General features: G+C 43.1%; 2 protein-coding genes across 2 annotated transcripts in view; both read right to left on the reverse strand.

Annotated features, from left to right (window-relative positions):
* The window catches only part of CDC5L (cell division cycle 5 like), a 30,892-nt gene extending 24,930 nt beyond the window's left edge, over positions 1-5,962 (reverse strand). Inside the window, exons 1-4 of the mRNA XM_083856788.1 lie at positions 5,830-5,962; positions 2,749-2,852; positions 1,765-1,926; positions 804-931 (exon numbers count right to left, since the gene is read on the reverse strand). Coding sequence (XP_083712914.1) covers positions 804-931; positions 1,765-1,926; positions 2,749-2,852; positions 5,830-5,874 — 439 coding nt within the window. The 5' untranslated portion in view covers positions 5,875-5,962. The remainder of the gene's footprint in view (positions 1-803; positions 932-1,764; positions 1,927-2,748; positions 2,853-5,829) is intronic.
* A 1,258-nt stretch (positions 5,963-7,220) lies between these two features.
* On the reverse strand, positions 7,221-13,842 carry LOC310907139 (uncharacterized protein). The gene is made up of 3 exons (XM_083857040.1): positions 13,752-13,842; positions 12,934-13,527; positions 7,221-12,284 (listed from the first exon to the last, which is right to left on the reverse strand). The coding sequence occupies exons 1-3, from the start codon at positions 13,816-13,818 to the stop codon at positions 9,637-9,639; spliced, it is 3,309 nt and encodes a 1,102-aa protein (XP_083713166.1). The 5' UTR covers positions 13,819-13,842; the 3' UTR covers positions 7,221-9,636.
* Between the last annotated feature and the right edge of the window lie 2,569 nt (positions 13,843-16,411).

Consider the following 16,411-nt stretch of genomic DNA (forward strand, 5'->3'; position numbering starts at 1 on the left):
TGAATCTGCACTTAAAAAATGAGAGCCAGAAAAAAAAGGTGACATTAAGATTAAAAAATCATCTTTAAAAGCTGAATCAACCACAGGTATTCTGTCAGCACTAATTTCCAAGTTGTCCCAATGTATTTACTGAATCACTGGCCAGGTGAAATGAAGATTTTCAGAAAACAAACCCTAATGTTGAAAATAGTATCAGTAAGTATCAACAGCAAATCAAGATATTTACATGAAGAGGCAAAGTGACCACATTAATGGAATTAAAACTTCATTTACATCTTTATCTGAGAGTATTATCTTGATAATTTATTAACTGCATTTACTTCCAGAGTTGAGAGCACTGGTTTTGTGAACCTGTGACTGTTCAAAACCACCAATGGTCCATTCATGGAATTTCAACAGTGCTCATTTTTCAATTCATAACATTCATTGCAAGGGAAAAAAAAAAAAAAAAAAGTGAGGTAGTTCTGTGCTTCAGCATGGATTCATCTGAGAGGTGTGAGCTGATGGAAAATGATGAAGATACAGAATTCAAACAAGCAGAGCAGTTGTCAAAGCAAAGAACAGCCAGTCATGGTAACAGATGAAGGTGACAGATAAGGAGGCAAAAAACACACCAAGAAAAGGAAAACTGGAAAAGTATAACTCACTGGCCAGATAAAAAAATAAGACAAAATTTGTAAGTAAATTAATGACCAGGCAGTGGTGGAAAAAAAAGAAGAAAACCAAGGCACACTGGCTGTGTAAACAGAAAAATCAAACAAATCAGATTTCTGTTTAAAATAGTAAACATCATCCTAACTCACCTTCATCCATGTCAATGGGATCTGGCCTGGCAGGTTTGGTTTCTGGATTTGGATCGATTTCTCCAGGTTTCAGTTTCCGAGGATCATCAGCAGTTTCTTCCTCATTGTCTCTCTGAGCAGCTTTATCCCTAAAAACACATTGTAGGTTTCACCACCAGCTCTTTGTTTTCCCCCAGACTCATAATAACCATCCCTTAAATGTCTCCAAAGACTGATCATAAAGCAGTAACTTGGTACTCTGTACAATACATTAAATCTGTTATACAATTCACAAGTGTGGTACAGTTCCATAATCTTAAACAAGATGAGAGAAAGAAACCAACACAGTATTATATTACAACAATAGAATATTATATAAAATACAACACTGATACAATTAGTGGTAAAGAAGCTTCCTCAGGTAATCTTTAACAATAAAAACAAGAATTCCAGCAGTGTGACAGAATTAAAATATCAAGTTTTCTATTACGTTTTTTCTACTCAACCAATAGCACCAGAATTAAGAAAGCTCACAAAGGAAACAGCAGCACATTCTTTCTCTTCTTGCGGCCTAAAGAAACTCTTTGTAGCAGAGAGATGGTATCTGCACATTCAGCCATTTCAACATGTGTTTTATGCCTCTTTTCTTTCTCACATCCCACTCCTGCTGATCAGCCAGTCAAAAATGCCCAAACAGCCTAATAAAACCATGAATCTTGACAGTCCCTTAGCCAGAATGACCAGGAGCAAGAAGAGATACACCTATCTCTATTCAAGCTACTCTCCAGGTTCCAGGAGCTTCTTTCAAGCTAGATACAAGTGACTGAAAACATTCTTTAAAGACTTGTTTACAAAAGGACTCAGACAACTGGAAGCCACCCTAATTCACCATCATGGGAGAAGAGAATGACACATTGCTACAACTCCACTGATTTTTTGGTTACTCCTGGCTAGATTTTCCTCTAGGCAAGCAGAAACTCACAGGAGAAATTCATAGTGTTCCAAGCACTGTGCAGCAGTTCTCCCAATGATGGGGGCAATGGTTCTCCACTGGGTTGGCATCAGCTTGGCCAGGTGCAGCAGCTTCTCCTCCTCCTCCCGAGACCACTCTGTCTTTTTGATGCTCGGGTCCAGCCACTCGTACCTGGAATAAGGGAAAAGATTAAGGATCACAGAGCCAAGTTATCCACTGATTTGTCTTCAAGAGTGTTTTAATGACATATGTATTTGAGCTTTAAAATGTATTATTTATCCAGCACTTTTCATACAGATACTTCTCTTCCTTCTCCCATCTCTATTCTGGCAAAGTAAAGAGTTACAGAATTAATCCTGAAGAGAAAAGTAAAAATTGTCACTATCACAGATAGAGAAATGGTAGAATTGTTTGGTCTGGAGCCTTCAACAATTATCTTACTAATCCTCAACTGTGCCAGTCCTGTTCTCTCTACAAGAAGTAGTCTATTAAATATGTGCAGTTCAGTACTTGAGAAACTAAGTCTAATTCTCAAATACATTCATGCTGCATCAGTATTTGAATCAGCTTAAAGCTCCTATTTTTTATAAAATATTAAATTTCACAGTGCAATTTCTCAACATTTACTCTCTCAAGCCAAACTCCCATTACATGAAATTAGAAAATTATATGTAAGAGAGATTAGTATCTTACAATTTTACTGCCTTGGCAATACTCACCGATTAAAACATGTTTAAATAAAGGGAAAAACTAATGTTTATAATATAAAGTGATCCTGCATTTGCTAACACTGCAGTCACTGGCAAACAGAACATTTGGCTACTTTTGTTCAACGACTTTCAAGCAGTAAGAATTTGAAGTTTCCATTATAAAATCCAACAGTGTTAAAACTGTTGATGCTCTGTGGACACAAATTAGTCTGTGGTAACATTTTTTCCTAAATTTCCACTAATTATGAAGGTCATGTTCCCAAGCACAGCACCTCTCACTTACCATCTGGCTTTGCACTGCTTTGCTGATTTCCTGTGCAGTAACGAGGCAATTCGAGACCATTGGTTTTTGCCATATTTCATAACAGCTGCTTTCAGAATTTCATCCTTGGAAAAAAACATAAATAAATACCCTTATGGACTGCAAAACAGAAAGGTCTGAGCTCAAGCAAAGGAGAACATGGTAAGTTTCATGAGCTGGCCCAGAGGAGACAGCATTACACTGCTACTTCTGTTCCATTTTATTCTCAAGAAAAATGAGGATTTGTATTTTAAAGGCCAATGAAATCCATAAAGATTAAATTAAAAAGAAACATGATTATTGTTCCAAACTTTGTATGTCCAACAGATTTCCCAAATGATTATTTTCAATGCTCTCTAATGCATTAGTGTTTAAAGGCTCTGTGTGTCTTCCCTGAAGGACAGCAGCAGAGGTAAGGAAGTGTTTGTCTGGTAATGACAACACAACTGGGAAAGAAAGTTGAATTGGCAGATATCTCTGGCTGCCTTGCCTTAAATAATACCATAAAATTATCTATTTTTCACATTTTAATACAATTGGAATAAAAATGTAATAGATTCAGCCTGAGAACCAGGTTGTTCACAGACAAAGAAGTGTGCACTGAGTTTGCTCAAAGTGCAGAAGTGCCATCACTTTTCTGTCAATCCATCCATCAATCCCTCTCTCCCTTCCTCGATAGGTGGGTTCATTATTTCTGGTTTATTCAGAGAGAGTGGTATTTTAAATGCATTAAAGCTATTCTTGCAGCCCTGTCAACCACAGACGTCCCTCCAGTACCCAGTGAGTGCTCAGTGAGTGTGACACTGTCTCCACTGACACCTCCCAGAGAACAACAATTTTAACTGTGAGATTATGATCAGCTCTTGGTCTGGCTTGAGCTGCTACAGGCAACAATTCATGTAATTACTGTTCTGAAATAAATGATAAATCCTCACTTGTGTGTACCTTTTTAACTTACTAGGTGCTCTGTGGCACAGGAGCTGTACCAGTGACACCAACAGGCTTTTTTTGCAAGTAACTGGTCATTTCATGAATGACCTGGTATCATCTGGTTCCACTTCCTCTCTTTTTAATGCTGCATGTGTAATCAAAATATTAATAAAAGAAAAACAACAACAACACCTGTTTTATCTCTGCTGCACAAAGCCTGGTGAATTAAGGATCTATCTGGCCACTGGAACAGGCTCCTGAGGGCAGTGGCCACAGCCCTAAGCCTGCCAGAGCTCAAGCAGCATTTGGACAATGCTCTCAGGCACAGGGTGGGATTCCTGGGGTGTTCTCTGCAGGAGTTGGACTCGATGGTCCTTGTGGGTCCCTTCCCATCCAGGATATTCTGTGATTCCATTTATTGCACTGCTCTTTCTTCTCAACAGTCACCAAAATTTATCAAGTACAGAAGACCCTAAGAATGGGGTGAAGACAACATGAGTTTTCCTGTCCTCTGCTGACCCCAAATTCAGCTGCTTCCTGGCACATCACTGATACAGATGTGTGCATATTTAAGCACACACAGCACATTTTATCTTCTATTACTTTTCCCCCACTGTTTCCTGGAACCACATACATGCCTGGTGTTCACAGTATGCAGTGACAGAGTTCTGTATTTTTAAGTGCCAGGTCCATCCTTTTGCTTTAAACATGCATTTAATAAAACTGACATCCTTGATTTCTCAAGAATGAAATAATCATTTTATTAATTTCTTCTTCATGACTTCTTGAGGTTCTGAAAGCTTGTTACAGCAGCATTGGAAGGGATCATTCTTTTCTGGAACAGTAATTTCTGTGCACAGAATTCCTGAGTCTGCAGATGAAGAGCCCACACACATTTACATGACACAGACTGAAGTTGCACCAGGGGTTTAGATTAGTTATTAGGATTTTTTTTTTTCATGGAAAGGGTTGTAAAGCATTGGAACAGGCTGCCCACGGGGGAGTGGAGTCACCATTCCTGCAAGTGATAAAAAACCCATGTGGATTGTGGCACTTAAGTACAGGTTAAATGGTGAACCTGGTGGTGGTGCTGGGTTGATGGCTGGACACTTGGTGATCTTAAGTCTTTTCCCAATCCTAAAAATTCTATGACTCTGCCTTTGCCATTTCCAGATTTGGAAAAATCTTCAAGGGCAAGAGATTCCTCTAGAGCATAAGAAACCTGCCTATGCAATACAAGTCACATTCTAGTCTGTGAGAGGGACATTTCCAAGCCCAGCACAGCCCATGCTCCCACTCCCAGTGGGAACAGTTTTTTTGGGGCAGAAGGACACGACTCACACGTGGCTGAGCTTCCCAACCTGCAGCCCGAGGCAAAAACACCAACATCTCCTTTGCCCACTGAGGCAGCAGGAAGGAGGAAGGCACAGGTTGCTGGGAAATGCAGCCCAACAGAGAGCCAAGGAATCACAATCAGTTAGCTTGGAAAAAGCGTCTCAAATCACTGAGTTTAGTCAATGATCACCATCAAGTCAATGAGACCATGTGCCACATGTACTCAGAGCCATATCCAGTCTTTCCTTTAACATCTCCAGGGACGGCGACTCCATCACCTCCCTGGGCAGCCGATTTCAATATTTAATCACCCTTTCCTGTGAAAAAAAAATCTTCCTAATGTCCAACTTAAGCCTCTCCTGGTGCAGTTCGAGGCCATGTCCTCTTGTCCTGTCGCTTGCTGCCTGCGAGCAGAGCCCGACCCGCCCTGGCTGCACCCTCCTGTCAGGGAGTTATGGGAGCATGAGAAGGTCCCCCTTGAGCCTCCTTTTCTCCAGGCTGAGCCCCTCCAACTCCCTCTGCCGCTCCTCATCAGAGCTGTGTTCCAGCCCCTTCCCTGCACTCGCCCCTGCGGTCCCCAAACCCTGTGATGTCCCGGTCCAGGGGCTCCAGTGGAAATGTCCCGGTCCAGGGGCTCCAGCTGACCCCAACCTGTCCCGGGATACCTCAAACCCTGAACCCCCCGCGCAGGCGCACCACGACACCCCCTCCCGCGCCTGCGCACCAGCCCCAGTGAGGGCCTCCCCACCTCCCCGGGCCCTGAGGGGGGACGAGCGCCCAAACCCTACCGAGTCCTACCTCAGTGTTCCGCCACACGCCGCCTTTTATCATAATCCGCGGCATCTTGGCGGCGAAGGGAGGCGGGGACGGACCCCTGGAACGAGAGAACGGAGAGGGGACGGGAGCGCCGCTGGAGTCAGCGGGGCCGGCCGAGACCGCGCACGGTCGCCCTCAGCGGCGGCGGGTGCCGAGGGCGGGAGGAGCGGAGACGGCTGCTCTGCCAGAAAAGCGGGAAGCGGGTTCGGCTGCTTTCCCAGGGAAGGGGGGCCGGTGGCTTTTCCAAGGGAACTGAGGCCGCTGCTCCTGCAGGGAAGCGGGTCCGGCCGCTCCGCGCATGCGCAGCCCCCCCCCCCCCCCCCGCGTGTCCTGAGGCGGTGCTCGGCGATAGCGCCCCCTGGCGGCCGGAGGAGCGCACGGCGGAGGGGCTGAAAGGAGGAATTGGGTGTTCATTAAACTCTTCACATTTCCCCAAGGGACGCGAATGAGGGAGGAAAGGGACGGCGGAAGGTAATCGCATCTCCCCCATGTTCCCTGTAGAAGGTATTTTGTTGATTGCAGGGAAAATCCTCGTAGGTTTATGTGTGGGATGAATACTTGTCTGTGAGGGTGGTGAGGCCCTGGCACAGGGTGCCCAGAGCAGCTGTGGCTGTCCTGTCCCTGGAAGTGTTCAAGGCCAGTTTGGACAGGGCTTGGAGCAACCTAGGATTGTGGAAGGTGTCCCTGCCCATGGCAGGAGGTGGAATGACATAATCTTTAAGGTGCCAATGCAAAACTATTCTATTATTCTACAGGAGTGCAACATTGATAGTGTATTTGCATATCCACACACACTAAAGGAGTGTGTACAAGGTACGTACCTGAACTTGGGCAATTTTCACAGGTAAGTACTCATGTCACTCTCAACAGATGAAGGGTTGAGTCTCAAGAAGTGAGGATTTCATTCAGGATGTGTGACTGTCATTCAGCTGTGGCCCCCCAGGTATCTCCAACTGGGGAATTGTGTGGCTCAGAGAGGCCCCACTCTGAGGGAAGTGCTGATCTCAGCCTGCTGCAGTCTGCAGAGCTCAGAGGGTCTCAAATACCACTGCTCAGAGTCACAACAGACTTGGCTTTGCTCATGGCAATTTTCTACCCTGGCTGCAACTCAGGTTGGTAACTTTTCTTTAAAAGTTCAAAACCAAAAAAACGTTGTTCCACCTGGGTGGTTATTAAGGCATGAAAAAAAAATTTCCAAAGGCTGTTAAAGCCCAGGGGGCTCCTTGCCCAGCACAAGTTCCTGGGAGCAGCCAGTGTTTTGGATAAGCTCAAGAGGAGCTCAGCCCAACTTGTCAAAGCCAAGCCCTAATGAGATTTTCTGAGACCAGTGTGGCCCAAACAGGAGGATGCACCACCACACCATACAGGTCTAGCTCACTATTGTTCATTTACATCACCTCCAGTTTAACTTGTAATCATTTAATTAGCAAGTAAAGTAACAGCCTGTTGCTCAATTTGTCTTGTTACATTTCTCTGTTTTGTCCAAATTCAGGATATGCTCACGGAGAAAATAATGAAACTTTTTTGATTTAAATAGGAAACTCCATACTATGATTTAGGAAAGGTGTTGATTTTTGTTTAAACTGCAGGAATAAAAGATATTACACACTTCCAGCTACCAAAAAAAAAATTTTAAAAAAAAATTAAAAAAAATACCAACATCCCATGTCTGATTTGAAACTGAATATGCCTTTAAATTTCACTGACTTAGCAGACTGAGAATACTTTTGAAACCCCTAAAATCCAATGCATAATGAACATAAAGCAACGTCAGGAATCATTGAACTGTTTATTTTTATTAGAGGCTAGGAATAATCACTTTTACAAAATCAGCAAGCCCAAGAAAATACCTTCTTACTTAAAACTCGAAGAAAGTTACAAACTCTTTCAGAAATTTACTGCAGTTAATTTATCCTCTAAATCAGGCTCTACTATACCTTTTAACAACTGTGCTCTATCAGATTTAGCCTTCCTAGTCTCATCTGATATAGAGGCTTACAATTCCTTCAGTATTTTTGTTTTCTCTTTGCACCTGTTCTTTTCAAATAAATGATCAGAACTGTAACATAATGCAGGTAAAAAACTCCAAACTTGAGTAATCATTAATATTTCCCAGAAATGGTTTTCTTTCTTCATGCAGGATAAGATTCTTCTTTTTCACAGCTGGATTAGGTGGCTCCAAGGTCTAAATCACTCCTCTGTAACCACCACGGTTCAGGCACAGATACTCATCAGACTTTACTGAAGCTACAAAGAACTGGATCACTTGAATATCTTTACTGATCTGGCCTTGAATACATTCATCTGTCCATGATTTTCAATCTATTACTGAAAAATGTTTTCCAAACTGCAGAATGGCTGCAGGAGTTCTGGAAGACAAGCCCCTGCTCAGGCAGGGCCATGCAGAGCTGGTTGCCCAGGATTACATCCAGATGGCTTTTAAATTCCTTAAAAGAGAGGAACTCCACTACCTCTCTGGGCAGCCCTTCCCAGCCTGTCTCCCACCAGAAAGCCTCTACAAGACATTATCTGTATTTCTACAGAAAGGCACACATCCAGGAGCAGAAAAAAACCCCACTGAGTTCCACATTAGCATTCTCTAAATTAAACCACAGGTTTGTCCTGTTGCTCCATGGAGTGAGCTGTAGCATTGGGACAGTCTGCACCAGCCCTTTGCTATTGTCTTTCCTCACACCAGGGGATAACACACTATTATTGAAATCACTTCAACACTCCAGAGCTCCTAGCACTGCAGAACTCCAAAACAAACCAAGATTTGTCTAGATTTTAATATAAATTGGAAGCAGCATCCATCTGAGTTCACCATACCCTGCACCAACTGCTGCATAGTACTCCTACACACAGTATTTTAGACTAAGGTTAATAAACTTAAGTTTCAGACACTGCTAAGGTCTTCATTGTAACTAAACAGCATTCACAATTATCAGCAACTGCTGATATTAACAGAAATTATTTGAAAAGTGTTTTAATAAACAACACAGTAATTACCAACCTGAGAAAAGGTAAGGCATTTTACACTCTATTAACATTGGACATTCACATAGAATTAAAGATTTAAAGATTCCCAGTATCATAAAATAGATGTTTCTAGACACTACCATTTCTGTCAGGCTACTCAAGAAACTATCAAAACTGCAGACAAGGAAAAAGCTTAATAAACATCTTATACATACAGAAACATGTAAAACATTTTCATGTCAATTACCATGGGTTTCTGTAATTTGGTGAAATACTATTTTTTTCCTCTTACAAGTATTGCAAAAGCACCTGGGAGCAAAGTTATTACATTCACCAATTTTCAGCAGATGGGAGGTAGCATCCAGTTACACTGATAATTTCTGTATGAAAAGTTATTACTACAAAATATAACATACCCTTCCTTCCCTCCCTTTAGACATTCTTTCAGTTAGAAAAGAGATTTTTTTTTTCCTTACTAAATTTTTACCAGAAAATAAATGGTACAGAATAACTGTTTAAACACAGTTATTCTGATGAACACTGGCCAAAATAACTGACCTCTACTGAAGCAGTTACTCAGGGATGAAAAAGTGTCTCCAAAATCTTCAGCACAGCCTGTGCTAGAATGGCTGTTCTCAGAAATACCTGCAACAAACTCAGAAACCCCAAGTTTAACTCTCTCAACCAAAATGCTGGATGCATCCATTACCAGCTATTGTTCTGGGCACAGCAAAGGAACATAAAGCCACAAAGAAATTCAGGACATGCCAACTTGTCCAAAAACCAAGCACCAACATCTAACTCTCAACCTTACATTCCAAAATTGTGATGTTGCTTATGCTTCTCCAGCAGTTTTTTGCTGGGCAGCACCACATTACACGTCGCACACCTGTATTTCTTTTTGTGCTTTTTTACGTGCTTTTGGAAAGCGTGTTTATCCACCGTGGAATACCTGCACCTCTTGCAGTGCAGCTTGAGGTGGGTCAGCAGGTGGCGCTTGAGGTGGCTGGAGGTGCGGAAGGCCAGGGGGCACTGCCGGCACTGGAACGGCTTCTCCCCGCTGTGGATCCTCAGGTGGAGCTTCAGGTTCCCGTTGCGGGCTGTGCAATAGCCGCACTCCTCACACCTGTAAGTCTTGACAGGCAGCTCCACGTGCTGGTAGAGGCAGTCAGCAGAGGAGGTTCCCTCCCCGGCGTGCAAAGCCAGGTGCTGCTTCAAGGATGGCCATTTGCTGGTGGAGTAGTCACAGCTCATGCATTTGAAGTGCTCCACGTTCAAATGTGTGAGTCTGTGCCTTTTCAGGTGACTGGAAGTACGGAAGTTCTTCTGACAAACGGTGCAGCTGTAGGGCTTCTCACCCGTGTGAGTTCTGATGTGCATTTCCAGGTTGCCTAAAATGCCAGTGGCGTAGCTGCACTCTGCACACTGATATAACAGTGGCTGACTTTGTGCTTGTACATCATTTTCTGTGCCCCTCTGAACATCTCGCTGAACTCCACAGACTTTTGAATCAAGCAAGGAGCTGTTTGAGCCTTTGTAGGAATCAAAATCCATTTCTGGATACGTGTCTCTGTGGATTTTACGATGCAATTCAAGGTTCTCTAAACACCTCTCTACAAAGAGGCAACTTCCAAACTCCTGTCTATTTTTCACATGAAGAAGGCTGTGTTTCTGCAAATGGCTTGATGTTTTAAATGCCTCATTGCACTCTTCACACACGAATGGTCTTTCATCTGTGTGTATCTTTAAGTGCAGCCTCAAGTTGTTAAGAACAGCAGTAGCATAACTGCAGTGCTGGCACCTGTACATTTGGAATGTATTTGAATTAGAAGGATATGTATCCTTTAAGTTTTCCACAGAGTTATGAAATGAAGCATCATCTTGCACTCGTGAATGAGAGGCCTTTGATTGGAAGAAAGGCTCCTCTTTGTAAGTGACACTATCCATTTGATAAGAGGTCTGAGGAACTTCTGACCTATTCCCAGTAACAGCCAGGCTGTTGCTTCCTTGGCCGTTTTCAAGGAATTTCTTTCTAGGGCATATTTTCTTATTGTCCCACACATCACATGTTTGCTTAAACTCCGCTTCTGAAGCCAGGGTTTCCACACCAAGACAATCATTTTCTCTACCAAAAAGAGAGTGAGAAACGTGGCCCTGAGAATCGCCATCAGCTTTGCATATTTTGCTTTTACAGAATTTATTGCTCTGACTCATATAACCATTAGCCTTTAACTGTTCATGAAATTTCTTGTGAAAGCTGAGATGTCCTTTAGTGTAGAACACCAGGTTACATTCATCACATGAGTAAGTCTTTGGAGGCCTCTCAGTTTTCTTTCTCCCACTCAGCCAGTTGTGTTGCTGTGCTTGGCACGTTTCTGTCCCTGCATGTATTCTCCTGTGTCTCTCCAACCCTGAGGAGCTGGTGAAAGCTGCCTGGCAGAGCTCACAGGAATATGGTTTATTCCCTGTGTGGATGTGGCTGTGCCTCACCATGCTTGCAAAATACAATGAAAAAAAGGTGCAGAACCTGCACTGGTAGAGCTTATAGCCAGCATGCCAGTACATATGATTTAACAGGTAGGACAAGCTGCTGCAGGAGTAATCACACTGAGGGCACTGGTAAGGTGGTCTTTCCTTGTGTCCCTTCATGTGATGAATAAAATTCCTAGGACTTGATGAAGCAAAGAAACAAATTCTGCAGGAAAAGCTAACTGGCACATCCAGAGGTGTAAAGTCCCTTTCAATTTTAATGAAAAATTTCTTGTATTTACTTTCTTTTTTCTTGGTCTCAGATTCTCCTTCTTCAGATCCTTTCTGCCTCCCTTTTCTCGCACTTATTCTATTTTTTCTTGCCTTTTGCAACCTAGCAATCTTCTTATGAAATTTAAGGTGATTCTTAAGATTGAAAGAAAAGAAAAAAGTTCTTTTACAAAACCAGCATTTATGTATTTTCCTATCTTTATGAGCTGAATAAATGTGTTTCTTCAAGTGAGCACTGCACTTATACGCAGAACTACAAAACCTGCACTTGAAACTTGATCTTTCATTCTCCTTTGTCAGACAAGATGTTTTAGGAAGAGGTGTGATGGTCATACTGCCATTCGGCCATGTCAAACCTTCTTGCTGGCTCTGGAACTCTTTTGGGCTTGCAAGAGAAGAAACAACTTTTTGTTGCTGATATCTTTTCTTACTGAATGGTGTTAACATTTTGTAAATATGCTCTCCAGCAGTATTTGATTCAGCAGAAGTGGAAGCATTTGTGTTAGGCTTCCCTACATCTTTTAGATCTTCCATAAAAGTAGGAGAACATCCTTTAAGAAATGGATCGGAACAATTATAGGTAAATTTCTCTTCTTCTTTCAAGCCATCTTCCAAAAGAGAACTCGGGGCTTCATCTTCAAATTTGCTTATTTTCCTGTAATCAAATTCATTATTTTCATTCTTTGAGGAATCAGGATCTACAAGGAGATATAAAAAGTCATATTTCATACAATCACAAATATTCATGATTAATTCATAGTAATAATCCCAAATGCCTAACAGCTTGCTGCTCTTCACTACTTCTGCTTCCTTATTATTTCCCTCTCTCCACTTTGTCCCTAATGCCTCTCTTCATGCTCCCCTCTGCCCCAACGTTTAAGTGTTGCTCCTAATTAGAGGCCACTTTTTTTCATAATTTCTGTTTTCACTCAAGACTCTGAATTTCACAGGACAACACCACATCCAATTTTTAACAGAACAGAATCCTTTGTGCCAGGACTCCTATCTAAGTACTAACACCAAACTTTTCTAATGCTCCATTCTCACAAATACCACACTTTTTCTGTGTTTTTATTTTGAGAACATTTCCCTGATGAAAGGCCATCCTTTTTCTCATAGGAGAAGAATGACAAAGTACCAACTTTTTGTAGTTTCACTGCCTTTCGCAGGAGTATGTGAAAGAACTGAGCACACTCCAGGCAATATTTTCCTTCTGCTGCATTTATCAATCTAACTTGAAATGCTTATGCTAAAAGAAACTGGTTTTCTATACAATTATTTATTTCAAAAACTCGAGGTTTACCATATTTCTTAAACTCTTGCAATATAATCTTATTACTATATTACCTTCCATTTTAACAATTATCTCCAATTCCTTGTAGATATCTGGTTGTTTCTGTGGACTGCCGTCAGGACGAACACTTGCAATACTGTCAGGTTCTTCTTCATGTTTGGGTTCCACTACCAATGTCTCAAAAGTATCAGCTCTGTCACTGCCAGCAGAGCAGAGGAGAGGAGGAGTCTTCTGAAAGCCATCGTTGTTGCCACAATCCAGCTCCATTATCATCTCTGGAAGCTCTGTTTTGCAAGTTGATGTAGGCAACGTGCAATTTGGGCCGTATTTATCCGTGTCTGCACCACACCCATCACTTAAAGATAATTCTGATGTGTTACATACACTCCCAGCAAACCATTTATCCTCTGAGTGCTTAATACAATTATCTTCATTTGAAACATTCCTGTTTGCATCCCAATTGCCTACACTGCTACTGTCGTTTGAAGGCTCCACTTCATGTTTTAGGCAAAGGGTGCTGTTTAATTTAAACTCCTGCTCCACCTCAGGAATGGACACCTCCTGCTCCTTATCATCATCCTGGAGAAAATCCTCATCGCTCAGCACAAAGACAGTGATTGGCAGCACAGTCTCAAACACCTCTGGCTCTGCGAGGAGAAACATACACAATTATCTCAATTCCCAAAAAGAATAAAACAAAACAAAACAAAACCCGACGGCGGCACCGCGTCCACCATAATCCACACGCGGTGCGCATGCGCACGCCCGGCGCTTCACCCCCTTCCCGCCATCCCCTGTTTGCGCGGTCTCCGGGGCGCCGCCGCCGCCGCGGGAGCCGCGCTGGGTCCCTGCCCCGGCCACGGGCACTCACCGCTGTCTGTGGCCGCCCCCGGGGTTCCCTCCGCGGCCGCCCGCGGCACTCCCGCCTCCGTCGACATCTCGGGGCCGCGGGACGCGGGACTCGGGACTCCGGCCCTGCGCGCCTGCGCAGCGGGGCGGGGACAGCGCCGCCGGCGCCTCCCGGTTTGAGGGCGAGGCGGGGCCGTGGCCGGGTGTGTGTGGGGGAGCCCCGGGGCTTTCGAATCCGCCTTAAAACTCTGTTTTGAACGTGCTCTTCAGTGGTTTGTAAACTCCGTTTGGTCACCCACCTGGGGCGGGGAGCCCCCAGCCCTGGGCAGAATTATTCAGTGTTCTGCGAAACCTGTTCCCGGTTTAAACAATTTTAATCGGTTGTTGCTTCTTTTCCTGTTTAAATTATATCAGCCAATACCGATCGTACTCTTTAAGACAGGAACTGTGCCAACAATAAGGCACTCCCTTGCTAGGGACAGAAAGAATCACAATCGCAGGCAGGTCTCACAAAATTCATGGAAACACAAAACAGCACCTTTGTTTCATCCCGTTCTCCTTGGCTGTTCAGGCTGAAAGTGGAAAATATATGAACTTGTGTGCATATTTACATGTGTAGAGATGTAGATCTTTATATACATATATAAATGTATATACATGCAGGGTGTCCCTGCCCATGACAGGTTGTTGGAATGAGATGGCCCCTTCCAACAAAAAACATTCTGTAATTCTGTGAGTTGGGACCTCTGGAGACAGTCCAGTCCAAACCCCCTGGTAACTCAGAGTCACCTGGAGCAGGTGGCAGGGAAATGTGTCCAGGTGGGTTTGGAATGTCTCCAGAGAAGGACAATCCACAAAATCCCTGGGCAGCGTTCTCCAGTGCTCTGCCACCCTCCACGTAAAGCAGTTTTTCCTCATGTTGAGGTGGAAATTGTTGTGTTTCGTTTTATGGCCGTTGTTCCTTTTCCAGTTGCTGGGCACTGCTGTAAAGAGCCTGGCACCATTCTTCTGGCACCTGTCTTGGTGGTGAGACATGGATTGATGAGATCCCCTCTCAATCTTCTCCTCTCCAGACTAACCAGACCCAGTTTCTGCAGTCTTTCCTCATAAGAGAGATGCTCCAGAGGCCTCATCATCTTTGAGGCCTCTCCAATAGCTCCCTGTCCTGCCATTCCAGTGAACCCCCCAGCACCCTGTTCCTGACTTTATTTTATCCCCACCTCCAGCTATGATCCCACATTCTACACTCCTAGAGGATTGATTCCCAGATCTCATTTTCCAGGCTCAGCACTCTGTAGTGGTGTCTCCAGAAAAAGGTGGAACATTTAGCCACTCCCATGAGAGGAATCTTCCCTATTCCCTGTTTTCTTCCCCTAGTAAAAATCTTGGAACCAATTATCTGCCTTAATTTCAAAGCCTTGCACTTCTTGTGTATGGAGGTGCACCTGTTTGTAGGAACATTTGTTCAGTTTGTGAAATTTAGGTGGCATCTTTTTATTTTCAAGTAGAACTGATGGAATATCGAAGGAGGAGCATTTCCAAAATCCTCCTAACTGGGAGTATTAAATTAGGGAAAGATAAGAGTAATATTAGCTTTTGTGTTTCAGCTCTCGGGGAGTTTGGGAATCTCTACAGAGTGAGAAGATTTGTTGATACTCCAAAGTGAGTGAAACAGTTGCTGGGCTGAGCACAATGTCTTGCATAGACTTTTTGCTGCCAGAGCAAGCCACAGTGTCTGAAAACACAAATATAAAAAAAGTCTCCTCCTGGCAGAACCATCTGAGTCTCCCCCACAAGATGGCTCTGCAGCCATAGGCTCTGCAAGGGAAGAGCCTGGAATGACTGGTTATTGCTCTCTTTTTAAAGCACTAAGTTTAAAATAATCTCCTTTGAAAGATATCCTCCTAACTAGAAAATGTGCAAAATTCTACAAAAACTTTAAAAATATGTTAATCCAAACATTTTTCCTCAAAAATGGCTCTTTCCACTTTTTTTTTTTTTTTTTTTTTTTTTTTTTTTTTTTTTTTTCTTAAAGGAACAGACTATTACTCTCAGTCTAGTAAATCATCCAGTAAACAAAGTGACCATGAAATGCCTGAGGAATGAGTCTGGTCGAGCTGGGCTTCATCTGTCTTTACAAGCCCTTTGCACAAAACTACATTTTGCAAATTCAGCTTTGCAATGGAGTGATCAGAACATGCTTGCAGCTGTGCTTGTGACCACACTCCAGCATGAAAAAAAATACAGAAAGTATCTTGTAAGGAATAGGACAGTGGGAAAATGGCTTTAAGATGAAAGAGAGTGGATTTAGAATGGGTATTAGGAAAAAATTCTTCCCTCTGATGATGGTGAGGCCCTGGCACAGGTTGCCCAGAGAAGTGTGGCTGCCCCATCACTGGAAGTATTCCAGGCCAGATTGGATGGGGCTTGGAGCATCCTGATCTATGGAAGGTGTCCCTGCTCGTGGCAGGGGTTTGGAATGAGATGATCCTTAAGGTTTCTTCCAACCCAAACTATTTTGTGATTTTGTGAAATATTAGATACTATAAGAAATTGAAGCAACCCCAATAAATTGTGATTATTTGAAGTGTGGATTTTTGATATCTTTGTGGCCAGAATAGTGGCCCAGAATTACCTCAACTAACATAGATATTGACCTAAAGAGGTGTAACTTGAGAGTGT

Source organism: Zosterops lateralis, assembly GCF_965231275.1.
Source record: "Zosterops lateralis genome assembly, chromosome: 3".
Taxonomy (NCBI): Eukaryota; Metazoa; Chordata; class Aves; order Passeriformes; family Zosteropidae; genus Zosterops; species Zosterops lateralis.